Here is a 27,170-nt window from a genome sequence, read left to right on the forward strand (position 1 = left end):
TACATCCTATCTCCAAATGGGAAGAAAATAAATGTATACATCTCTTTAAAAACTAGCTTTATAGTAGACAGAAATTTTGCCTGAGAGTATAAGCCTTGTTAAAACCTGCCTTTGGAAACTGCTGGCCTGTCTGATCACAGGTAGGCAAATATGTTGTAGTGTTCTGTACCTATTGTACCCAAATCCCCATTTCTATTGCACCCATTCTTATTGTTCCACAATTTTTAAAAAGAATACTTGTACCAGTCCCCCAAGGATAATGCTTGAAACTTTTGTGCAAGATGTTCAGATGATTTGCATGGCCCTTTTCTGTATATACAGAGAAAAAAGGCCCTCCTACTGCTGAAGCCCTAGTTGAAGTTCCCACTGCAGAGATGCATACAAATCTGCCTGCTTTTTCTTATTACTGAGGCTGTATTATTAGCAAACACAGATAGTAAACTTGCTACACTTTGAATCCTTTAGGTGGCTGCAAATGAAGAAAGAGCTTCTTTCTGCACCAACAGAGCTTTTGTTATTTTTTTATTTTTCATAGCATTCATCTTGTGTTTATTTAGACAACGAAATTTGCACACAGCTGTGAGACTGGCAGGTCTCAGTAGTAGGTGCAACTTCTTTTACTATCTGCAGAAAACTTTAGAGGGACCATGAAAATTATCCAAGCTTCATCTTGCAGAAGTTGTGGTTTTCAGGCCCAGTACATAGACATTTTAACAAGTAAAGATTTCCCCATTACTCCATGCTAGAAAAAGTGGCTAAATTGTGGTCTCTGGGGTAGATGTCAAAAAGCAGGTGCCCTACTACATGTTTGTGTAATTAATTGAGCCTTCATGGAAGAATTTTAGAATTTTTTTACTGAAATGTTGATTAATCTTTTAATCTTTTAATCATGATTAGCAGCCATGTGTTCATTCCAGCTGACAAAAAAAATCTTCATAGTATTTAGCTTGGTCTCTGCACTAATCTCGCCCACACCATAGCACTGCAATGTATCCTTGATAAAAGAACATTCATCTTAAGCCCTTTAATTGCAAACCATTGGTCAAAAGATGACCTTATCTGGTCATGATGTCATTTCTGTATGCTGTCATTAGACTAGTTTTCAATAACTCCTGATTAATTTTTCTACAAAATTTGGCAAACGCACTGAATGCTGTTCTGAAATACAGAAGCTTGCTTTAACTTTTCCAGCTGTACAATTCCAATGAGAACTACAATTTTTCTACTATTTGGCTGATGACTAGTTACACTGTGGTTTGGGTGGTACACTATGCAATGCTTTTAAGACCATCTCTCAGAAGTGACATGGGTAGGGGAAAGACTGAAGCGTCAGATTGACTACACTTTCCAAAGTCCCAGAGATTTGCATCAGGCAGGAAGGCAGTGTGGGAGAAGACATGCATACCTGTTCCTCTTTTCCATTCATCTCCTGTGTGTTCCAATGGGAGGAAAAATACTAACATCCATGTGAGAGAGAAAAAGAGAAACACTGCGCCCAGCTGATCCGTAGCTCTCGATGCCCCATCCAAAGAGAGCCCTGTCTTGCTGTCTATAGCTGGTGGAAGATGTATGCCTGTGAAGCTTTCTGTTGGTACCAGTATCACATGGATCTTCTCCACCCCATCTTAATTTTTACCAGTCTGACTACTTTAAATGAATTCATGGCTGCATAGCCAGATCAACTGTGTTCAAGGGCATTAAAGGAACCTGCAGATGTGATTTCAGAGCCAGAAGAACAGGTGAGGTCCCTGAAGACTGGAGGTTTGCTGTTCTCATTTTCAAAAACAAGAAAAAAAGAGAATCTGGACAACTACGGACGAGTCAGCTTACAGAAAAGCTTCTAAAACATATAATTAAACAGCCAGTTTGTAAGCATTTAGAAAAGAATGTGGCAGACTAAGCATGGGTTTCTCAAAAGCAAGTCATACCAGACTAATTTTATCTGTTTCTCTCTTTCTTTTTTAATGGAGTCACATGCATAGGAGGTGAAGGGAACGCTGCAGATGTAGTGTGTCTTGATTTCAGCAAGGTTTTTGTCAAGGGCCCTGACAATATGTTAACCTGGGTTGATTGATATTATCCAGAGGTTCCTGTCTTTCTGGGCAGAACTGGTAAGTGGTGGTCATGGGTATCACAGATTTCTGTCCTAGTCCTGGTATTGTTCAACATGACTGTAAATGACAAGGGATGAGTATGCAGAGGGGATGCACATCAAATCCAACTGAGAGGATGAGTTCAGGATTCAAAGTGGCATCAACAGATAGAAGAACTAGGCCAAAATAAACACAATGTGTGTGCTAATTGGCAGTTCTGGATTACCTAGAACTTCAGTGAGCTTCTGTTCTTTAAGTCCTGATGAAGAGAGAAAGTCACTGTTGCCTTTTAGATGGTTCACTGTATAGTTGGCTGTCAGGGTGCAGCATTATAAAACACAGCAAAAGGAAACACACAGATATTCACAGGACTAGGAAGCCCACTTACATCCAAGCGAGCATGGTCCTTCAGATTAGGCACCACAAAGGTAGCAGGCCCACACAGTCATGGCGGAGAGACTGGTATGATGTGAACAATCAAATGCAATCACTCTGCATATGAGAAAAATCAGTAGGCTACAGCATGAACAGCTGGACATCTCCTGCAGGTTAATCCACCATGAGGACTTCATTTTCAGTTTTAGAGAGGCCAAACACTACACAGGTGAAGGATTATTATTATTATTATTATTATTATTATTATTATTATTATTATTATTATTATTATTATTATTATTATTATTATTATTATTATTATTATTATTATTATTATTATTATTATTGTTGTTGTTGTTGTTGTTGTTGTTGTTGTTGTTGTTGTTGTTGTTGTTGTTGTTGTTGTTGTTGTTTTTTGTTATTATTTATTATTATTATTATTATTATTATTATTATTATTATTATTATTATTATTATTGTTATTGTTGTTGTTGTTGTTGTTGTTGTTGTTGTTGTTGTTGTTGTTGTTGTTTTTTGTTATTATTATTTATTATTATTATTATTATTATTATTATTATTATTATTATTATTATTATTATTATTATTATTATTATTATTTGCAAATCATTTCCTGAAGATAAAAGCCAAGGGTATTTTAAATCTCTTTAGTTCAAAAGCTGTAGTCTTCATAAACACAATGCAGGCAGGAATGTACATACAGGCAAATATTCCAGTATGTTTGACGATTAGACGTTGGATATGTTCAGTTAATGTTTAATGGTCTTCATTTTTTATTCTCACCTAACCCAGTGATGCCAATACAAATTTGAATTAACACCAATATTCCTGTTGCCATGGTATCTAAGTGTGCACTTTGCAAGATTTCATGATTCCTAAGCTTCAGATGTGACAGGTGCATGTCAAAAATATTTATTTATTTATTTATTTTATTTATTTGATTTGTATCCCGCCCATCTGGTAGGTCAGTACCACTCTGAGCGGCTAACATAAAATATACAGATTATAACAGCATAAATCCAAAAATATCAAATGTCAATTAACAAAACATAATAAATCATAAATAATAAATAGAAAAAGAAGAAGAAAAAGTAAATTAAATTAAATTAAACACTGGCAGGAGGGAAGGCCTTGACATAAAGCCATGTTTTTAATTGAGTTTTAAATGTACCCAGCGAAGGGGCCGCGCGAATCTCAGGAGGGAGATTGTTCCAAAGGCGAGGGGCCACCGCCGAGAAGGCCCGGTTTCTTGTCTTCTCTCTCCGGGCCTCCCTCGGCGTCAGGCCCCTCAGCCTCACCTCCAGGCTCGCGCGAGTGGTTCGGGTAGAACTTGGTGGGTGAAGGCGTTCCGCCAAGTATCGAGGTCCCAAACCGTTTAGGGCCTTATAAGTGAGCATTAAAACTTTGAAGTCGATACGGAAACAAATGGGCAGCCAATGCAGTCTAGCCAGAATGGGAGAAATATGATGGTATTTTCTCCCTCCGGTAAGAAGTCTGGCTGCTGCGTTCTGCACCATCTGAAGTTTCCGTATCAGCCTCAAAGGTAGCCCCACGTAGAGCGCGTTGCAGTGATCTAATCTTGAGATTACGAGCGCGTGTACTAAGGTAGTGAGGGCCCCCGTGTCGAGATAGGGCCGCAGCCGGGCAATCCGCCAGAGATGGAAATAGGCGGAGCGGACAACCGACGTCACCTGTGTTTCCATGGTGAGCGTCGGGTCCAAGTGTATGCCCAAGCTGCGGACCCCACTCGCCGGGGCCAAGGTCGCCCCCCCAAAGGAGAGAGGGCCAACCAGGCCACCAACCACGGGGGGCCCCACCCTCAGGACTTCCGTCTTGTCCGGGTTCAGCCGCAAACCATTTTCCTGCATCCATTCCAGTATAGTCTCCAGGCAGCGCTGAAGGGTCAGGACGGCATCACCTGCAGTTGGCAAAAAGGAGATATAGAGCTGAGTGTCATCAGCGTACTGGTGACACATCGCTCCACACCTCCTGATGACCCCCGCTAGTGGCCTCATATAGATGTTAAATAGCATTGGGGAGATAATCGAACCCTGTGGAACCCCACAATTGGAGCTCCACGGGGCCGAGAAGCTCTCCCCAAGCTGAACTCTCTGGGGACGGTCCTCCAGGAAGGAACGGAGCCAGGCTAACGCCAGGCCACCGATTCCCAACTCGGAGAGCCTCCCCAGGAGGATACCGTGGTCGACGGTATCAAAGGCCGCCGAAATATCGAGGAGGACCAGCAGAGACAATTTGCCCCTGTCGGCCTCCCTCAGGAGATCATCATACAGGGCGACCAATGCCGTCTCTGTCCCATGGCGCGGCCTGAAGCCCGACTGGAATGGGTCCAGTGCATCTGTTTCATCCAAGAGCGCCTGAAGCTGGTCTGCCACCACCCTCTCCACCACTTTGCTCATGAAAGAAATATTGGCGACGGGCCTGTAATTGCCAATTTCGTCCGCCGCCAAACTAGATTTCTTTCGTATGGGCCTAATGAGTGTCTCCTTGAGGGCAGATGGAAATCTGCCCTCAAGGAAAGACCCATTTATTATAGCTGCGGCCCATTCAGTTGTTTTCGGCCTGGCTGCTTTGATTAGCCAGGCCGGGCAAGGGTCCAAGGAGGAGGTGGTGGCCCGACAGCGGTCAAGCGCTCTGGTCACAGAGTCAGGTGTAACTGGCTGAAAAGAATCAAAAATAACTGGGCAAGACGGAGCGCTGGACATCTCAGCTCGATTCACAGTATTTAAAAAGGGAGAGAGCTCCCGGCGGATGGCCTCCACTTTAGATTTAAAAAATGCCGCAAATTGGTCCGGAGAAAAACTAGGGGGAGGCCGATCTCCCGGGCCAACTCCGGATAGGTCGCGTACTATACGGAAAAGTTCCGCCTGCCGGTTGGATGCTTCGCTTATCCGGTTAGCGAAGAATGATCTACTGGCAGCCTTCACCTTACTCAGGTAAAGGTTAGTTGCGACCTTAACGGCTATCCAATTATCGTCCGTCGGGTTCTTCCTCCATCTACGCTCTAGCCTTCTCCTTATTCGCTTCATCGCCCGGAGCTCCTGGGAAAACCAGGGCGCCGGACGTGTTCTGCGTCGGAGAGGGCGTTTGGGCGCGATCGTGTCCACTGCCCGGGTGGCAGCGGTAGACCAGCTGTCCACCAGAACGTCGACAGGAGCGCTAGCCAGGTCAGCGGTAATCCCTCTCATGGCATCTTGGAAACCAATCGGATCCAAAAATAGAAAGAAATAGTGGTGAAGATCGCAAGAGGCAAGCCGGCGCGGCGGAGGAGAACGCTAACCGCCTGCTACCGGCGCCATCTTGCCATAGTTAACTATAGATACCGTATATTGTTTTCAGCAAAGGAGCTATAGAAAAACAATACTCTCTAGCTCCCAGAAGTAGATGGCAGAACAGGAAGTGATGATCCCTGGAACTTTTTGAATAGTTTGAGGGTAATAGCCGTACATTTAGTCGCCTTGCTAACAGCAAATGCTACATCTTACCAACAGTTCATGGAAAGTGCAGTTTTTTTATTAGAACACTGGATTATCAGGATCCACTGTACACTGGCTCCAAACTGGCTGTCAAAACAAACAGGGAAACACACTTGGGAGAACAGATGGTGAAAGATTTATTCCATGCCTTTTCAAACTAAAGGAAGCATGCATTTTTAATATATACAAGAGAACTGGAAACTTTCATAGCAGCAAACATGTTAAATCCACAGCAGTTGTCAGGATCCTGAATAATTGAACTTTTCATTTTCAAGTGCAAGATTTATCCCTTAAAACATGAAGTGCCACAACTGTGCAACCACTGGATTAGGCAAAGGAACTGCTGGGCCAAGCTGGCCTCACAATTATGGAGAAATGGGGCAGCTGAACTAATAGTCAAAAGCATCAGATACTCAAAAAAGGAATATGCTTCACAGACTAGGGGAAAATATAAAATATCTACCCAGCCACAAGGTGGTAACTGCACACAAAACACCAGCTAACAACACCCATCAATCACAGTGACAGATAATCTCTCCATCTTATCACAACAATACACCCACAACAAAAAGCACACTAATCACCATAATCACCCAATCTCCTGAAAAGGACAAAAGCTGACCCCATGGCTATAAATACTCAACTATCCAAGCAAACTGCACCACAGCACAGACAGTTCTGTCCTCTGAAGATGCCGGCCACAGAGACTGGCAAAATGTTAAAAAAGCAAAAGCAAAGCGTGCTGCTTATATACCGTCCCATAGTGCTTCAAGCACTCTCTGGGCTGGTTTACAAGTTAATTATGCAGGCTACAGATTCCCCCCCCCCCGCGCAAGCTGGGTACTCATTTTACCAATCTCGGAAGGATAGAAGGCTGAGTCAACCTTGAGCCGACTACCTGGGATTGAACCCCAGGTCGTGAGCACAGTTTTGGCTGCAGTACAGCGGTTTAACCACTGCGCCACAAGGCTCTAGGACAGGGGTGGGCAAAATGCAGCCCTCCAGATGTTGCTGAACTGCAACTCCCATAATTCCTAGCCCACACAGCCAGTAGTGAGGAGAGTTGGGCCTAGCCCACACAGTGAGGAATGTTGGGATTTGCAGTTCAGGAACATCTGGAGGGCCGCACTTTGCCCAGGTCTGCTCTAGGAAGAAAAACCTTAAGTACACGGCCCACCATCCTGGAAAACCTACAACACCCATCAATATATATTTTGTTTGCTTTTCACAGACAACACGGTCCTACTGTACTTTCCCCTTGCAGTTTTAACAACAAAATATGTTGAAACATGTTTCTATGTAAACACTGTGCCAAAAACAGTGATTTAAAACTAGGCTCTATTATCAGTGAGTGACACAGTGAAAAGACTAGTACTGTAGTTAGAAAATATCCCATGGTTTAGAAGGGTGCCGGGGGGGGAGTGAATAAGATCTTTTTGAGACTCAGCCTATATAGTTTGGCCATTGTTTTAATTGCATGAGACATGGTTTTGTATCAAACCACTAATATCAGACAAGCAACAGTGGTGATCTCCCACTGTTACCTCAATTTATATGTATCAGTCTTGATTGGAAAAGGTGGTTGGCAAATCTAGAGCTTGGACAAACATGTCTTTGCAGTTTCATATTAGTATGCTTTGAGCAAGGCAAAAAAATTGCCTCACACTTTGTATATTAGCTTAGAACCCCTTTGAACTGTTAACGCTCAGTCTTCTTAACTCATAATCTTTTTCATCATTTTGGAAACAGTTCTCCCCATTCCAGGATCACATCATTATTTTGCCTTTGTTTCTAACAATATAAATGAACTGTAGAAATGAGTGCAATAACAATAGCTGTTCCATTGACAGACACTCTGTGTGAACAGCTTCCAGAGCTCCTAAACTGAGTTTCCCATTCATATAGATCCTAAAATGATCTTGCTCGGATAAACAGAGCCTCACTGACTCTAGACTTTAGCTCTGCATCCTCCTATCTATTCACTTCTAGATTTTTCCTGGCACTAATGTGCTAAATAAATTTTGCATCAACAAGATTCTCAAGGTGTCTGAAGGTTCTAAAGATGCCAGGCTCCACTCTTCTGTATTTGGAACAAAACATAAGGTTAAAAGATGCAACATACTGTACTTTGGATTTTTTGTCAATGTTCCAACTTCCACAGCTTGAATACTTCCTGCTTTCCCTCTGAACATTGGAATATTGATCTGTGCCCTTCTTTGCCTCACTGTCACCTTAGTTCTCACTCCTTTTCCACCCATCACTTCAGTTGTTAATCTGAATACTCCTTTCCTTCAACCTTCTCAACAAAAACGTTCTTAGATGTCCTAAGAAAGCCGTGTAAGATCAAGCTTATACCATTCAGCGCAATAACTTGTTTCAATGCAGAGGTTCTGGGGAGGCCACAACTGATATGTTCATGCTTGAGCACCAAATACTCTGTAATACCCTGCCTCTGAACATGACTATTCCAATCATTATGACATATTCGGTCGTTAGGATGGAAATTGGTGGCCTGGCGCTTGCCTGGCTCCATTCCTTCTTGGACGACCGCCCCCAGAGAGTCCAGCTTGAGGAGAGTGTCTCAGCCTCGTGGAGTCTCAATTGTGGGGTTCCACAGGGGTCGATTATCTCCCCAATGCTGTTCAACATCTATATGAGGCCGCTGGGTGGGGTCATCAGGGGGTGTGGGGCTTCGTGTCATCAGTACGCGGATGACACACAACTCTACATCTCCTTTCTTCCAACAGCAGGTGATGCCGTCCTGTCCCTTCAGCGCTGCCTGGGGACCGTACTGGAATGGATGCAGGAGAATGGGCTGAGGCTGAACCCGGACAAGACAGAAGTACTGAGGGTGGGTGACTCTCTCTCATTTGGGGGGATGGCCCTTGCCGCCAAGAATGGGGTTCGCAGCCTGGGGGTACATCTGGACCCGACGCTCACCATGGAAACACAGGTGGTGTCGATGGTCCGTACCGCCTTTTTCCACCTTTGATGGATAGCCTGGCTGTGGCCCTATCTTGATGTGGGGGCCCTCACTACTTTGGTGCATGCGCTCGTAATCTCGAGATTAGACGACTGTAACGCGCTCTATGTGGGGCTACCTTTGAAGCTGATGCGGAAACTCCAGGTGGTGCAGAACGCGGCGGCCAGACTCCTTAGTGGAGTGAGAAAATACCATCATATCTCCTCTATTCTGGCCGCGTTGCATTGGCTGCCCATCCGGCTCCACGTTGACTTCAAAGTTCTGATGCTTACGTATAAAGCCCTAAACAGTTTGGGGCATCGATACTTGGCGGAACGCTTACTCCCACCCAGTTCTACCCGTGTCACCCGTGCGAGTCAGGAGGTGAGGCTGAGGAACCTGACGCCAAGGGAGGCCCGGAAGGAAAAAAACAAGAAACCAGGCCTTCTCGGCGGTAGCTCCTCACCTCTGGAACAACCTGCCTCCAGAGATTCGCGCGGCTCCCTCGCTGGGTATTTTTAAGAAACAACTGAAAACATGGATGTTTAGGCAGGCCTTCCCCCCCCAGTTAATCCTTGACCTCTCCCTTGCTTTCTTTATTATGTCCCCCCTTTTCCATCTTATAGAATTTTTAATTGTGTACATATTCCTTTTTATTTATATATTGGTTTTGTATTTTGTGTTTTGTGTTGTAAGTCACCTAGAGTGGTCAATATGACCAGATAGGCGGGGTATAAATGAAATAAATAAATAAATAAATAAATAAATAAATAAATACTCTATTGGCCACTGTATAGATAAAACTTGCAAGTAGTAGTCCTTGACATTTTTAGTCCAGTCGTGTCCGAATCCAGGGGGCCGTGTTCATCCCGTTTTCAAGCCATAGAGCCAGCGCTTGTCCAAAGACAATTTCCATTGCCACGTGGCCAGCGTGACTAGGGAACGCTGTTTTACCTTCCCACCGAGGTGGTACCTATTTATCTACTCGCATTTGCATGCTTTCGAACTGCTAGGTTGGTGAAGAGCTGGGACAAAGCGATGGGAGCTCACTCCATCATGTGGATTCGATCTTACAACTGTTGGTCTTCTGACTCTGCAGCACTGGCTTCTGCGGTTTAGCCCACAGCGCCACCACGTCCCTATATAGTAGACATTAAACTTTAACTTTATTGTTACTATGACAATATGTCTGCCATTATAGCAGACATTAATGTTATGTTCTTACAGTGCTATCAGTTATGGGAGAATTAGATACAAGGCTGATCTTCCAGAAATAGATGGCATAAATTTCACTAATGATTTTAAAAGGGCCCAGTAAAGATATTTAGCAATTGATCAATACAGCCACAAATACTTCAGGGATTCAGTTTGCTCAGCTCCTTGTTATATGATGTAACAATATTCTAGAGCTCTGCAATAAGGCAGAAATTGCTATCCAAGCTTGTCAAACTGAATTCTCCAAGTCTGATGTTGTTAAGATGTTTTAGAATTTTAGAACTGCAGAGCTGGAAATGGTCCTATGGATCATTGAGTTCAGCACTTGTGAAGGAGGCACAGTGGGGAAACAAATTCCCAACCTCTGGCTCCATAGCTAAACCACTGAGCTATTGAGCCATTCTACATTTATACTGTTTCATATAATCAGAGAATAACTACACTTGATAATACATTCTCAATATAAAAAACCCAGTCCAAAACTAAATCTCAGCCAAAGTCCCACAATAGTCTTCGTGTCTAACCTTTGTCCAGAATCACTGCAAAGCGAAGACCTCACAATATAGAGAGATCTTGCTGGTAAAAAAAGGCATATATAATGTTGACTTCATTGCTTTAACCCTTTGGGGGCAATTAAGAGTCTAGAAGATTATTAGTTGATAGAGTTCTAGCACTGGTTAACTACCACAAAGTATTGGCAGGATGTTTATACTAACTGCCCCTTTGAAAGTCTATAACTAGTGTTAATCTGGAGGTTGAGTCTTGCCAAATGGACTTTTTTCTTATTAGGTTGAAATATTTTGTTACTCATCCAAGTAGCTTCTTCAGTTGGATGAGCAGCAAAATCTTTCAACCTAATAAGAAAGAAGTCCAGTTGCCATGATTCAACTTCCAGATAACCTCACCTGGATGACTGAAAATCTTCACAACTAGTGTTAATATTAAAATAATCATTTAGCATATTCCATTCCAACCTAATCACACTCACATTTTATGTGTATATATACCTAAGTAATGAATTCATTCCATGCATGTATTCCACACATGAGAGCAAGAGAATTTTAAACTATGGAACTCATGCTCTCCCCCTTTCCCTCATTAGTCCTAATTAAAGATCCCACAAGCCTCTTTTCTCTTTGTTTTGGCCATCTAGGGAGCTGGGATGCTTCTGAAGCTTGTAGATAACAGGCTCATTCATAATACAAATCGTTGCTGCTTGTATACTTCAGTTTTATTGACGAATCTGGCACACTTACCCTGAAATCTCTACTTAAAGATGTTATTTCAATCTGGAGCCTTTCTTGTGCCCTTCTGTGGTTAACATCTACTGTATTTATCATAGAGGCTAACAGCCACTCTTGGCATGTAAAGTAACTTGATTACTCTCATTCCTTACTCTCGACAGGGAACTAACTATGTTTCATTCCAGGAAGTTCCATTTTAGTATATCTTTGGCATGTACAGCTACTCTACCTGAATCTGTGCCCACACTTCCAGAATTCTAGCTTCCACCAGACTGTTGTTTAATGATGCTACACTCTTCCACATAAGAAAGAGGGCTCTATAGCATGTGGAAGAAGGAATTTTTGGGGGAAAAAACACCAGTGCATGTAGCAAGTTACATGCACGGGTATGTGTGTGAGTGTTGGTGAAGAACTGGTATCTCTCTTGTCTTTTTTAGATTATATGCATGTTGGTTTCCCTTCCATTATTTGAAGGCAGTTCGTACTTATTCTTAATTTTCTGCCTTATTTAGAGACGAAGACCCAAAAGACAATAGAGTCAGTTCTATGGTCTTTTGTTAACAAACTTAGAGATCCTATCCTCTTGCAATGCAGAACTAGGTGAAATCTTTACCAGACTACTAAAAAAAATCAAATATTCTGCTAGCTTCCATGGATCAAAGTCGGCTTCCTCAAGCATTCGCTGTGTCTTGTAGACAGTGCAGAGAAAATAAGAGTCCCGAAAGTTCATGGCAGATGGTTGTGCCAGGCTTCTTCCTTAGGGGTAAGTTAGAAAAATATACGCTGTATTTTCAAACTGCAGTTTTCAAACTACAGCTCAGGTTGTTGCTTGGATACCTGAAGCAGAAAAACTCAAGCACTACAGACTATCCCTTAACAGATTTCCTGAGCTGATAAATAATATTTCCCCTTTTGTCTTATTATTGGTCTCCAGAGTGATTATTCCTATCCAGTAAATACAGAATTTGCACCAGGCTGCTACACTTCGTCAAGATAAATAACAAATACAGTGGTGCCTCGACTTACGAACGGCCTGACATATGACCATTTCGAGTTACAACTAGCTCCGGCCACAAAATTTTGCTTCGACTTGTGGCCGGATCTTCAAGTTACAATCAAAAAAAGGGGAGGGAAAAAAGGCGGGGAATTCAAATTGGTAACCATTGGTGGCGAAGAGGCTGCTTCTTTGTAGCTCTTTTGCCCCAGCAGTTAGAGTGGGTGGGAGGAGGCTTCGGACTGCCTGATAAGGTAAAGTGCTGCTTTCTGCTTTTTAAAAACTGTTCTGGGTGGGCTTTGCAGCATGGTGGGATTATTTTTCTATGCTGTGATGAATCTTGCAGGGTTTGTTTGTTTTTTGGTCCCCCCCCCCATTTCCGATGGGTCTTGGGGGTTTGTTTGCTTTTTTGCTTTGCTTTTTTTTTTGCATTTCCAAAGGGTCTTGCACAGTTTGCTTGCTTTCTGCTTTGCTTTTTTTGCATTTCCGAAGGGTCTTGCACAGTTTGTTTGCTTTCTGCTTTGCTTTTTTGCATTTCCAATGGGTCTTACATGGTTTGTTTCCTATCTGCTTTGCTTTTTTTGTATTTCCGAAGGGTCTTGCACAGTTTGTTTGCTTTTCTTTTCTCCCCCCCCCCTTTGGCCGGAACAGATTAATCACTTTTCCGATGGGTCTTGCAGTGGGGTTTTTTGTGATTTTTTTATTTAGCTGGAACGGATTAATTGCATTTCAATGCATTCCTATGGGAAATGGTGCTTCGACTTACAACCATTTTGAGTTACAACCGGAGTTCCAGAACCAATTAAGTTCATAAGTCACGGCACCACTGTACAGCTTTTAATGTTTATTGCTCAGTTAGTATACTGATGAAAGTTGCCTTTCAAAAATATTTCCTTGATATTGACTGAAACGTATGTTTCTTCTTAACTAATGAATTTATCAAAATAGTTTACTCAGCTTTCAAGAATTCCGATTAACCCATGGCTGGCTAAAGGCAGCGATGACAAGTGATAAAATGTTGAAAAATTGGGATGAAATCCTAACACACTTTTCCCTCAGAACAAATTAAGAAGAAACTCATACACTATTAAAAGAAGCAAATAGTAAAGCTCTTCTGCATGTGAAAGTTGCATTTAAATTTAATTATTTCACCTAATCTTATTAGAATCTCACTAATTAACATTTACTGAACTTATCTGACAAGTACTTACTAGTTCAGTCCCAAACTGGAATGTAGCTGGGGTGATGGTAAACCTTGCCAATGTGTAGGAATTTTAAGTACAACTTGTACAATATGGGGGGACTAGAAGAAGAAAAATTGAGTCATGTAGACATTTTTGGAAAGCATGCCATAGATTATGTTACTGGTGTGACAAGTAGCCCTGAGGGTGAAATGATACATTGTGCAAAATGTGTTTTCATATTAATGCAACTATTTAAAAAACCAAAATAGCAGAATTGACACAGGGAGACTGGAATCAGGAGTGTGGAGGGAAAACAGAGAATATTAAGTATTTCAATTCCTGCCACTATGCTGAACCCTTCTCCACTCCCACTTTTCCTAAACCTGCTGTCTGCAGTGACATGAAAGCTCTTATTGGTTCTAATGCAAGCTTTCCTCTTAACACGTAGCAGCTTGTATACTGTAAAACTCTCATGTGCCACTGTCCTATTACATTCCTGTTCCTAAGGAAACAGCTATGTGAGTCATTCTCCCCACTTTCTGGCCCAAATAGGAGCTGTCTTATTTTTCTAGATTAGGCATCCATCAGTCTCAAGAGACTATGGTAATGTGCTCTGTATGGAGGACTTGGAACAGTGTCTAGTATGGCTGAGAAGGCCAATTCGAGAGTGACAATCCCTTCCACGCTGAAGACAAATACAGTCTGTCCCCTGTCCAGCTCCCTGATTTTGCTGGTTTGGGGACTGCCTCTTCACCTTGGTCTGCTGGGCAAGTGTCTCTTCAAAATGGGAGAGGCCATGCTGCACTGCCTGCCTCCAAGCTGACCGCTCAGATCTCAGGGCTTCCCATCTGTTGAGGTTCATTCTTAAGGCCTTCAGATCCCGCTTGCAGATCTCCTTGTATCGCAGCTGTGGTCTCCCTCTGGGGCGATTTCCCTGCACTAATTCTCCATACAATAGATCTTTTGGAATCCGACCATCAGCCATTCTCACAACATACCCAAGCGAACATAGACATTACTGTTTCAATAACATATACATGCCAAAAATTTTATTTAAAAGGGAAGAATCAGCCTGGCTTTTGCTGCATCTCTACACTCAAATTGCAAGTCTAGAAGTCCTCTCTTCCCTAGGAGCAAAGAGTTGGGAGGGAAGAAGGTGACATCTGAGACCTCACAGCTGGTAAAATTTACTTTTTTACACTATAGCTCCACCCCATAGCTTCGCAGTTGAACACACCAATCTATTAAACTGAAGAACTCAATTATTCCATAGCATATGTTTCACAGAGCCAAGAGGCACCCTGCAAACTATACTATAATACAGAAGGATACCAAGTGTTTATGCTGATTTGTTGGTGACATTTGAATGTCCTTATGCATTCTTCGCATTTCTTCATGGCATTTCATTCTTTGTTCAACACTGTTAGGTGTGACAGACTTCACTGTTCCTTGACAAAATATGAGACATCTACATTGCTTGATATGAATATAGAGTGGCAGCAGGAACAGCTGAGCTTCCTGTGCCTTCTCCCTTGCCACCTCAGTTGCTCTCTATGTACTGGGAGCCTACACTGCCAGCTTAAACTCCCCACCCCTGATGGCCACCCTGCAACTCATGGAGGGCAATGATAAGGGGTGTGTGTGTGCAGAGATAATACATTTGGCTCCATGTCTACATAAAATGTTAACCACATGAAGATATGTCTGAATAGGACTATGGAGACAGGTTTAGAAAAGGATGGAGATGTATGTAATGGCTGCTGATGCCACAAAAGCAATGATGGTCCTCTAGAGGAGGGGTGGGCAATTAATTTCTATAGGGGGGGGCACATGAAAAATCTGAACTGTGTTCGGGGGCCGAACCAACTTTACTTAAAAATAAAATGAAACAGTGATGCTATGATTGCTTCTATTTTAAAATTGTTAACCTTCACAAATACTAAAGAGGTTTTTTGTGGTATGTTAGAGATAAGCAACTGATCAACTTTAGACAAAAAGCTGTAAATGGTTTTGATGTTCAAAACTGTCCGCGGGCCGGACAGGAGCGGCTTGCAGGCCGCATGTGGCCCTCGGGCTGCACTTTGCCCAGGTTTGCTCTAGAGGAAAGCAATTCCGTTCAGGTCGTTCTTGGGAGAGTCCTTCTCTGAAATGAATGTTTGTTTCCCAATCCCAGCTACCTCCCTTCTGGGTTTTTTAACCACTGTCTTTCTTGTTCATGTACCAACATGATTCAAAAGTGGGGTGGAGGGAGGATTATATACACAGAAAGGAATAAGCCATTACAAATATATTATTTCAGATGCAAACACATACATTGTATGCTACACAATCCAGCCAATATATTTTGAAATTTGAAAATTGTGTCAATGTGTGTTAATAAAAAAGAGATGAAGTATTAAACACAAATATGGATCTATTCACATTTGTACAATAGAGCAGTGGGCAAACATGGCTAGAGGAGTTGTATGCCATTGCGGGGGTAACCCCTAATGGCCAAACACTGCTGGTGAATGGGGTTGAAGCCAACAGTGATGGGGGTTAGAACCTAATGCAGTCAAACATTTCCTTCCCTTTATGCCAGCTTTTTCTCCCTCTTCCGCTCCTATATACTGCTGGGGAGAGAACAGGGCACTCTTGTAAAGAACTGAATTATCATTTACAGAAGCCTTTTGGAATTAGACCAAGGGCTGTAGCCTTCCCATGCCGGTGTAAAAGGATTCCAATCTTTCCTCAAATATTTCAGAGACCAGAAGGCTCCTTTTTTGCCCTGAAGTGCTAAATCCATATTGTCCTGCAATTTTAGAACTGGCTCCCACCAAGCAGATTCTCTCTTACTGAATAGTAGGTGATTCTTTTTGAAATCTCTTCTGTAAATGCTTCAATAATTGTCTTATATTTGACATGCTGCAGTTACAACAGCTATATGTTGACAGTTACTGATACACAATTAGTCTAGCTCAGTCTAGCTCAGCCTGTGGGCCACATCTGGCTGGCCTTTCCTTTTTATCTGGCCCGGCAAACTGGCTGACCCGCGTGTGTGCACGTGCATGAGTAGACATATGCGTGTGGGCGTGCGTACAAGCGCGTAAGGGCAGGATGCATGTGTCTTCCTTCGGCCCTCAAAACTGTGGAGCATATATGACGTGGCTCGTCCAAAGAAAAGTTTGGAGACCTCTGGTCTAACTGAACCAGAAGATGGGCAATTTCTGCATTTAGAGCTTCTACTGGGCTTGAAGGTACAAGATTCCTTCCTCATACATTACAGAAAGGGACTGAAGTTCTTGTGCCCTGTTGCTGTGACAAATGACAGTCACTGCTTGAACCAAAAGCAGCGGGAGGCTTTGTTTCTATCTATGATGTTTTGTGGTTTTTCTTTTTGTTTGTGTCTATGCTGTAACAATACTGTTTGGTTTTTTTGTGTGCGAGTATAAAGCAGCTGAGCTGGCAATTTGAGGATATAACCTGAGTCACTTGGCCTAAACAAGCAGAACCTGATCAAGGGATTAGGCAGAGGTGAGGAATAGGTAACAGAAAGCTTGAGAAGCTGGTCCTTCAGAGCAGTGAGAGGAACCATAGGGAGCTGTAGAGAACAAGAAAAAGGAGAGTGGTTAAAAAAAGCCCTGACTCCCTGGGAAAAGGCAGTGGTTTTCTTTGGTTTGGAACTTACTCCTTTACTTTTGCAACTAAATAAACTCTTGCTTTTGTGACTTCCACGTGAGCCAAATATGTCACTCATACAAAAAAGACCAAGGCTAGACAATCAAAAGTATAACTCTAAGACATCTCCTTTTATAAACAGCACATGGTGCTTCGAAATACAAAGATCAGTGACTCCTTGAGGATATAACACTATTTCACTTTCATTTGTGCAAAGGCTAGTTAATGGATCTATGCCATTTAACTGTAGTCCATTCTTAGAGAAACAGCAAGAATGTATGTGTATTAGTCATTGTCCCCCCATATTGCTTATATATGCACATTCAGTGCACTGTTTTTCAAATTTTGCAAGCTATTTACTTACATGCCATAAACTGTGCATGAATTTATTTATTTCAGTGCTACCTAATCTTTTCTCACCAAAGATAACAATAGTCACCAAGGAAAACCGCTGCAAAATACTTCGTACTTTGCTCTGTCAATCTGGGGGAGAGGTTTCCATAGAAACAATAGGATTGAGCATCTCTGAGGGCAATGTGTATGTTTGTACACAGTAACCGTCTCCCAAGTGGTTTTTGCTGGGAACTGAAGTGTAAAAAGAGCCTCTGTCATGGACAGATTCAAACGACAGTTGAGAGTCATGACTGATTTTTGTTGTTGGTCTCCTGGTGACGCAGTTTAGGACAACACTGTTCAGTGTGTATGATTCCTCAGCTAGTTAGAGCGTTCCAACCAAATTGATTAGATTGGAAACCAAGACATGGGAAGGATATATCAAAATCTTCAAAGGTATTTGTGGGTAACTGAAAGTGATGCTTACAATTGCCAAAAATATTACAGTAATATAGTATAGTGCATTTTAGTAATCTCCAGGTTTTAAAGATTTACATTTTTATATTTATAAGCTTTGTTTGCCCAAGAGATGAAGAGGGGGGAAAATAAAGTCTCATATAGCTTGGATTCAGGCTCTGTGAAAAACCATGTTCTCTCAACCAAGCCTACCCAGGTTTTGAGATCTGAAGGAGAGGCCTGGCACCTTCAGAGGTTTGTCCAGTAAGGATATGAGACAGGGTCTTTTCACTGGCTGCTCACAGATTGTGGAATTGCCTGCCTAGGACAACATCCTTTGCCAACAGACTGCTAAGGAGAGAAGCTTTCAAGGATGTATTGCACTTTAAGTCTCTAAATACTATTTTTCTGAGAAATTTCTAAATGTTTTTATTGCACTCTATTTGAATATGACAACCAATTTAATTATGTTTTAAGATTTATAATTCAAGGAATAGGGGAAAAAGGAAGAGGAGAATGTAGGGGGAAGACTACATTTGTAGAAATTATTGAAAAGAGATGGATGATATTCAAAGAAAAGGGATAATAGCTATAAAATATGTTAGTAGAGAATGAATATAAAACAATAGTTTTGAAAGAGATATGGCAAGGAGATTTAAATAAAGAAATGAGTGAATTTGATAGGAAGTAGAAGGTTTAAGCCATGACTCTCTCACGTGTTCAGAAAGGGACGGTATGAATCTGAGGCATACTGGAGGAGTCTGTTACTAAGTGATGTCATCATACACCTTCTCTGTTTTCTTAACTGCAGGCACCTCAACATCAAGTTCGAGGACCTTCGCTATTTGGTGAATGAGGTGGGAGTAGGAGGAGTAATTCTCTGATGGCGGTGGAGGATGGTTGTCTGCCACATCTGACACTAGAGTAGGAATATTAGTTGGTGAGTCTTCCTCTCCCTCTGAGACCTGGGAGACAGAGTCCTGATTGCTGGAAAGGGAATAAGGTGCCTCCTCTAGTGGAGCTGGCAAGAAGTCTTCTCCAGCTTAGGCTCGAGCCAAACTCACTTCAGATCCAACTGCAGGGTAAACATAGCCTGCACGGCCCACCTTTGGGTCTGGCGCCAGCTGAGAAATCTTGACACCTCCAATGGTAATAGAGGCCGGCAGCAGGTGCCTTTTGCAAGGTTGAGAAGGAGGCGGAGGAATATAGCCTTGTTCAGCTTTGGGCGTGATATCACGCCACCCACAATACTGAGGCGGAGCCAGCAAAAAGGGCTGAGCATAGGGTTCAAAGTGTTGATACCGAGGATACGGGTCATATTTTCTGGATGAAAAGGCAGGTCCCATTCAAAGTCCTCTGCCCCGTACACCGGTGGGTAGTCAAGGTAATGCCATAGGCCTTGACAAGCAGGCTACCCCCTCCGCTCCGATTGCTGGCTATATGGGTCTGGTTGCTCAGGCAGCTCCAGGTGTCGGGATTTATGGGTTCTCTTATGGGGAACCTCAGTCAGAGCCGGCTGCTGCACCAACAAGCCCAACGAAAAACGTGGGCTGGCCTGTGCCAATTCAACAACTTCTAGAGAAGTGTTACTCCAGTCAGGAATATCACTGATGGAAGGGGATGGCGGCGGCACCTGCAGGGGTACATCCTCTTCCTCTGCGGGTACACTCAGGCTCATCGAATGTTGCCGGGATATCTCCGGCCTCAGTGCTGAGATTTCAGCAGCTTTAGCAGGCTTAGGGGTTTTCTTCTTCGAACTAGATGTCAAAGATTGCAACTGTGTTGACACCACGCCCATCGACCTTGAGGATGATTTTGGTTTGGCTGCCATTTTCACCGCCTTTTGGGCTGCAAACTCAGGTGAAGCTGCTGGAGATGGTTGCAGAGTTTTGGGGGAATGCATATAGGCAGTTTGAGATGGTGAAAGGGATTTCTCCCAAAGAAATGATTTAAGGCATTGGAGCCTCAACCTCAGAGCCAGCTTCGTAAAGTTTTTGCAAAAGGTGAACACAGCCAGCTGATGTTCTTCCCCGAGGCAAAATAAACAATGGGAATGCCCGTTGGAGAGGGGAATTTTGTTTGAGCAGACCTCACACCTCTTGAAGAGGCCCGGCGAGGCCATAAACTCAAAGTAAGCAAGACAACAATCTAGGATTTTTTCTTTTTGCAGATAACTCACAATTGCAAAATAAGGTCCGGAATCAAGCCAGGGAGGTCCAAAGAAGAGAGGAAAAGGTAAGATAGATAGATTGATTGATTGAGCACATAAAGTTCCATATGAAGCTGCAACAGCGGCCGTCAAAAAGGAGCTGAGGCACTCGGTGCCAGGGGCTGAGTTATAGCTAGTGTGGGGGAGGTCCCAGCACCATGTGCTCGAGTTAGAAAGTTCCGAGGCTGCTCCATGCAAGCACAGATTAACCCATTAGTGCGCATTCACAGAGACAATGAAGAAGAACTGTTAGATTCTTCTGGGGTGCATCTTATTTATTTATTTAATTTATAATTACATTTATCTTCCTTGTTATTGGTTGCAAACATTCTTAAGAGCTTTGAGCTAATTGTGTTAAGTCTCTCTATAATGTTGATCTGCCTAGACTGTGACAATGCAGAGAAGGAGGCAAAAAGGTGAGAATACTCCAGGATCTAGGGATCCTCCCTAGTTGGAGACTGTGACTCAGGCACAGTAGGTGCATGGTCACTATCTTTTGTTTCCAGTTGTAAGCGTCTTGGGGAGATATCTCTGTCCATGGCTGTATCAGTGGACATATCCTGGTCCCAACTGATTAGATCTGGGCTTTCTTGAACAGGAACTGAATCTTGTCATAAATTAGGTAAGATCCTTTGAGATGAAGAATGTTTTGTGTCAGTTTGTTGGGCTTGTTTAAGATCATTTGTGGTTGCAGTATCTGGTGGGGCACCCTGGGTGGATTTTGTCCTGTTTTTAATAACACTTAGGCGTTCCCTACTCACTTTATTTGTGTGATTAGTTCCTGAACCTCTTATAGAAGGAAACAGTGGCCTAGAAGATAAATCTTTTAAAACTCTTGTAGGGAAAATACTGAAAGTGTGCAACAAAGGTCTTTCTCTAAGCATGAGATTGGGGATAACTGTTTTTTTTAAAACAAAGGAGAACTTTATTGTATGATGGGAAGGAGGGGAGCACTTCAAGAGCTCTCAGATCTACGTAGCTCACCCCCAGAAGTTGTCTTAGATGGGCTTTAGCAGCCTGGACTGAGTCCCAGCGTGGAAGACCTCCATGAAATGGCATAATATTTAGAACAACATGTGTGTCTGCAGAACCAAATGATGATATGCATCCCCAGGTGGCTCCACCCTTGCTTATTTTAGAAGTGTGGTTAGCTAACAGTTTTCCTGGAAATACAGTTTGCTTTACTGAAACTGGAGTTTATTTAGAGCTAAAATGATTATTGGTTACTGGGCCTCCATATGAGATAGCGGCAGCTTAAAGTGATTTAAACTCCCCACTATTTCTCTTAATCGGGAATAGATGTTCTGTACAGTGCTGTGTTGACCACCATAAAACACTGGTTTCTCGACAGTTCTATGAGAGAGGAGTTGGAAAAGGGAGTCTCAGGTCTGGCAAGCCCAGGTTGAGGTGGAGAATTGCAAACACCAGGAGTTTCCAAAGTAGCTTCTGTACACTCATCTCCAATAGCAGCCTTTTTATCATCATTACAGTGGTGCCTTGCTTAACGAGTGCACCGTTTAACGATGAATCCGCATAACGATCTATTTTTTTGATCGCTAATGCGATCGCATTGCGATGTTTTTTAAACAGCTGATCGGCGGTTCCAAAATGGCCGCCAGGTGCCCAAAATGGCCACTGCAAGTGTTTTCGCGCCCTGTCCTCTCTTACCGAGGGCGCGAAATTGGCAGCGCTATGGAGGAACTTCGCTGAACAGGGAGTTTGGGAGCCATAGGAACGCATTAAACCAAGTTTAATGCGTTCCTATGGCTTTTTCCGTTCCGTTTAGCGATGTTTCTGCATAACGACGATTAATCCAGAACGGATTAACGTCGCTATGCTGGGCACCACTGTAATTATGCCAGATTCTGAATTACTGCCCAAAACGGGTAATAGAGACTGGCTGTTTAGAGTGGAGATTTCAGAAGGACAGAAAGTCATCCATTCTAGACTGTTTAAGGAATGGCTGTTGATTTAAGTCACTCATAGACCTGTATCTTTTCCTGCCATTAACCCCTATGCTTCAGATCATTTAACAGGTAAACTTTAGAGAAAGCCCTAAATAGAATTTAAAATATAATACAGTGTCTTCCCGAAAATAAGACAGGATCTTATATTAATTTTTGCTCCAAAAAACTTATTGGGGCTTATTTTCAGGGGATGTTTTATTTTAATTTTTATGTACAATAATCTGCATTTATTCAAATACACTCATGTCATCTTCTTCTGGTTGCTGTACAATGCTGCACAATGGTGGAGGGCGGGGCTTCACTTAACTGGGGCTTATTTTCGGGGGGGCTTATATTACAGGCATCCTGAAAAATCATACTAGGGCTTATTTTCAGGGTTGAGTTTATTTTTGGGGAAACAGGGTAAGATGGCTAAAATCTAGACAATTAAGTAACATAAACACCCACACCGACTGCCTCCACCCAGTCCAAGGCAGAAAGATAGATGGGAGGGATACCTCTAAGTACAACCATTCCAGAAATAAAAGTTCAAAAACCACAGGAAAACACTTTAAAACACTTGAAATTAGATTTAAAAGTTTGTAGGCAGATTCCTTGAGGAACGTTCTTCCTAGAGTGTAAGTTGCTGAGCTAAGCAAATGCACACAACTCATTCTTAAGGGAGCAGCAAGAGGATTGTTCTTTAGTCCTTCCTATCCTCTAAGCTCCAGGATACATGAAATGGACAAATCCAAAAATCCAAGCAACACTTTGGAATTGGTCTTGCACCTCTTTTCGGGGATGTTCATAGCATGGAAAGGATAGGAAAGCCTCTTAATCGTATAACTCCCTTGGAGGGAAGAGGGTACAAAATGTCATCCAGGTTGCAGCTGGCTTCACTCCTCAAGACTGTAAACGAAGAGTAGCAGGTAGTAGGTGGACACGGCAATCATACAGGTTCTGGAGACTCCTTCTGCCCTCTCCTTTCTCCTTTCCTCTGAGGTCCACAGACTGACCCCAGCTGCTCCAAATACTGTAGATCTGCAGGCGGCAAAAGCCTTGAAGGGAGGAGGGGGAGAGAAACAATAAGGGCACCCAGGAGCCCGGGAGTATTTTATCCTGATGTCTTGTCGGCTGATTTATTGCTGATTTATTGCTGGAAGACACTGAACAGAGACCCTCTCTAGATTCCTTCTTAAATATCTTTCTTCACTCCTAGATTAGATATTACTTTAATGTTAATTGTCCACTCTGCCGCTAGATAGTAATTTTAAATAGCATGCAAGTAAACCTACCTCAATTTGAGTAATTAAAATACAGCAACCCTAAAATATATAACTTCTCTTAGTGAAGATCCTAAGCGACATTTCCAGGACCTTCATTATTCAAATTAAATCTAAAGAGATATTCTACAATTAGCTAAATGCTTGTCTTTCTTGGTAGACAACTTATTTCCAAACTATTTTTCATATTTTGAAGAGGCTACTAAGCAAAAACCATGAAAAAATGTTCACCATAGAAAATTTAAACATGCTAACAGCTAAAACCGTATAAATCTTTAGGTTTGAAAAAAAAAATCCAAGGAACAATATCCTCACACATCAAGAAGGTTCAGGAACCTGTCCTTTATTTTCTATTCTTGCACATTCTGTAAAACATGTTAAAGATGACAGCTTGGAACAATGCTACAATGGTGTGCTATACCTTAACTGCCCTTTTGATTAATTTTATTTTACACAGTCTAATTTAGCACAAACTAAATACTGAGAGAAGCAGTATGTCTGTTTTAAATTTGAATCAGCCTCCTGTGTAAGTGTTAATTTGGCTTTGACCATAAACTGCACTATTCTGTCACCAAAATAGGGCAGCAGTTCAGCAGCAAATTTCTGAAGAAAAGTCTGTTCTTCTGGCAGCACAGTTGCAACCCCTCTTGCCTTGAAAACAGTCCATGTGCCCTCCAACTCCCACAGGTTACCCACCTCTGCTATATACACTTTTCTAGGAGTAAGGACAAAATCTGTTAAGACCCACTGAATTCAGGGTACTTTCTGAGAAAAATGCCTAGTACTGCACAGTAAATCTGGGAGCAAAGACCACATTTTTCATAATAACAAGTCCATGCACCTGACAACGGCCTCCACTCCTGTCATGTCTTATAATCAACCGCATCATTGTCGGAGAACCTCCTGCTATTGGTCCAGGAACTTTAATGCTAAAATTCTCATGTATGGTGGAATCAACACTTTCCATGCTGGCAAATATGAAATCCAAAGGGTGAGTAGTCATTCTTTTTTTCCTGAAATATAAAGGTACTATGTTCAATATGATAATTTAGCAACTGAACTACCTGCATGAAAGCAACGCAATACAATGCCCATTTTGGGTAGCTGAAATGGTTTCACTCCAATGAGAGGTTATGGCAAATCGAAAAAAAAAATAAGCTAGTGTTAGTGTGTATGCTACAGCATTTAATTACTCTTTTAACAGATGTAATTTAGGAAAATGCAGAAATTAAAAAGGGATGGGAAGATATAGGGTAGAAGACAGACTAAGAGGAGTACTTAGTGACAGAATAATGGCTGCAATGTGAGTAAAAGAGAAGAACTTGAGATGAAAATCCAGATGTGGACAGGGAGCATTTACATTCTCTTCTCCTCCTCTTCACCCACTGCCACATTAAATGTCCTCTGGATACATCATATCTGACTTTCTTCCAGTTACTAAAGAATGTCTACAGTGTTCTCTATTTATTTGCAATGGATGCTTAGGCAAATTTACTAACCCACAAATACATCACACATTTCCAGGTTAAAAACACATACCTTTTTACCATCCTAATTACAAGACCTGTTTTGTGATCCCAGTTTAAAATTTTGCATCAGGGTGGGCAAAGCAGACTTGCAGGAATTAGCTTAAAACAAAACGAAAACCAAATCTAAAGTAGAGCCTTGAGCTCCACCAGTCAGTGACCAAGGGATTACAGTTAAGATGAAGAAGAGTTCACAAAACACTCTCTGAACCATGGTGAGATGTTCTCAGAGCTGCTTTAACACCAAGCAGAATGCAGACCATTACAATTCCATTTGAGGCAATCTGGACTATAATTCTGGGCAGAAGCACAATGGATAAGTAAAAAGGTGAACCAATCAGGTAATTCAAACAGATGAGCCCAACTGGAGCAATGGCGGCTAATTGGGGTGGAAGTGGGTGGAAGGCAGATGTTGTAATCAGGCATCTCTCTGTGTGAGAAATATTGTTGCAAACTATTTCTGATGTAATGCACAACCTGTACTGCTGCATGAAAGTAGTCTTTTTAACCCATATTGTCCTATTCCACCAACATGCCACATTGCATAGAAAATGAAAACTGAGACAAGTGACTTCAGCATCATGGCTAGAATCCTACTGGCAATTTATACTCTTATAAATTATGGCAGCAAATTGCACATCCCCGGGAACACAACAAGCACATTGTTAATGAGCAGTAATTTGCTACCAAGACTTACACAATTTCCCTTAGGCAAGCACAAATTAGCAATAGGATCCTTATCCATGGGAGAGATGATCAAAATACAGAGCACTGTCTACGGCCAACAACAGTCCCTGGCCTATGGCATAGAAAAGGAAAATTCCGGCAGGTAAGCAAAAATGTACATTTTCTCCTCTCTCCCTCTCTGTTGTGTTGCTGCTGCTCACACATTGTACAGTACTGTGAGGATGGAAGCTGCAGGCTCATTCCTCTCTATTTAGAATCACCTGTCAATCTTAAAGCAAGATTTTAAAAAATGGAAGAGGACTACTCATCTGTGACAGCATTTGCATGAAAAATAAAATGAAATGTGTGTCCTCAATGGACATCCATTTTCCAAAAATAAATGTTGGCTAACATTGAGAAACAGAAGGGCATCTACAGCTCATATCCATAAGGCAGACACAGTGGCCCTCACTGGTATCCTGCCTCTCGCCTCTCCGGACTGCACTGTGAGTGGGGAATGTACTCAGCAGCTAGTATTTATCCAGGTCACTATGGAGGATCCTATATACACACCTAGGAGAGCAACAGAGGGTGCAACGACATGTCCCAATTATCCTGGCCTGGGTCAGTCCAGAATGAGCTAACAAAGCCACTTTGAGGTGTGCTATGTCATTTGGAGTGCTCCTTGCATCAGATGCACACCACACCCCAAACAAACCTGATTGCTTTGACCTGCTATGACTTGGAAGCTGTAGATGATACAGATCTTGTGAATGTCCTTCCTCTGTTTCTTGCAAGATAGTGATTAAACGGTCCAAATTAAAGCAGCAATTTTGACAAAAAACTATGCCTCACTGTATTAATGGATGAGTTCCACTTTTAGAGCTTTATTTAACATCTACATGAACAGTCAGATTGGGCCAAAGGGAAAAGCAAGGTGGGCTGCAAGGGCCTATCCACTAATCTCTTAATTCCTTCATTCACATTTTGATGAATAAAGGTTTGGGAACATTTTTGTCAAAATTTCTGCTTTAATTTTGACCTTTTGATTAATATATTGCAAAAAATGGAGGAAGGAAACAAATCCTGATCATGCAGCAAAATGTTGCTTGCTAACATTTCAATTCATCCAGTACAACTACTGTGTAATACAGTGGTGCCCCGCATAGCGACGTTAATCCGTTCCGGATTAATCGTAGCTATGCAAAAACATCGCTAAACGGACCAAAAAACCCCATAGGAACGCATTAATGCGTTCCTATGGGGCCCCAAACTCAACGTTCAGCGAAGTTCCTCCATAGCGCCGTCATTTTCGCGCCCTCGGTAAGCGAGGGCAGGGTGCGAAAATGGTTGCGGCGGCCATTTTGGGCGTCCAGCGGCCATTTTGGAACCGCCGATCAGCTGTTTAAAAAAACATTGCAATGCGAAGATCGGTAAGCGAAACGCTTACTGATCATCGTAATGCGATGTTTTGCCATTGAAAACATCGCAATGCGATCGCATTAGCGATATGAA

At 42.4% G+C, this 27,170-nt stretch overlaps 1 protein-coding gene and 1 long non-coding RNA gene across 9 annotated transcripts in view; one reads left to right on the forward strand and one right to left on the reverse strand.

The window, feature by feature from the left end:
• The window catches only part of COMMD1 (copper metabolism domain containing 1), a 115,233-nt gene that overhangs the window by 36,422 nt on the left and 51,641 nt on the right, over window positions 1–27,170 (reverse strand). Inside the window, exons 3-5 of one of the 8 annotated variants that reach the window (XR_012088543.2) lie at window positions 24,305–24,476; window positions 23,779–23,828; window positions 22,567–23,238 (exon numbers count right to left, since the gene is read on the reverse strand). The exons of 3 other annotated variants lie outside the window; for them this stretch is intronic. Coding sequence is in view for 4 of the 5 variants with exons in the window: in XM_073003970.2 (XP_072860071.2) it covers window positions 13,606–13,698 (93 nt within the window). In the remaining variant the exon portion in view is untranslated. Of the gene's footprint in view, window positions 1–9,610; window positions 13,699–22,566; window positions 23,239–23,778; window positions 23,829–23,860; window positions 24,477–27,170 lie in introns of those variants that run through there. 4 more of the 8 variants (XM_073003996.2, XM_020790600.3, XM_073003970.2 and 1 more) reach the window with 4 other exon arrangements.
• Window positions 13,674–20,260, forward strand: LOC110077493 (uncharacterized). The gene is made up of 3 exons (XR_002300292.3): window positions 13,674–18,025; window positions 18,837–18,965; window positions 20,196–20,260. It is a non-coding gene; the product is annotated as an uncharacterized LOC110077493 (long non-coding RNA).

This window comes from Pogona vitticeps, chromosome 1, assembly GCF_051106095.1.
Source record: "Pogona vitticeps strain Pit_001003342236 chromosome 1, PviZW2.1, whole genome shotgun sequence".
Taxonomy (NCBI): domain Eukaryota; kingdom Metazoa; phylum Chordata; class Lepidosauria; order Squamata; family Agamidae; genus Pogona; species Pogona vitticeps.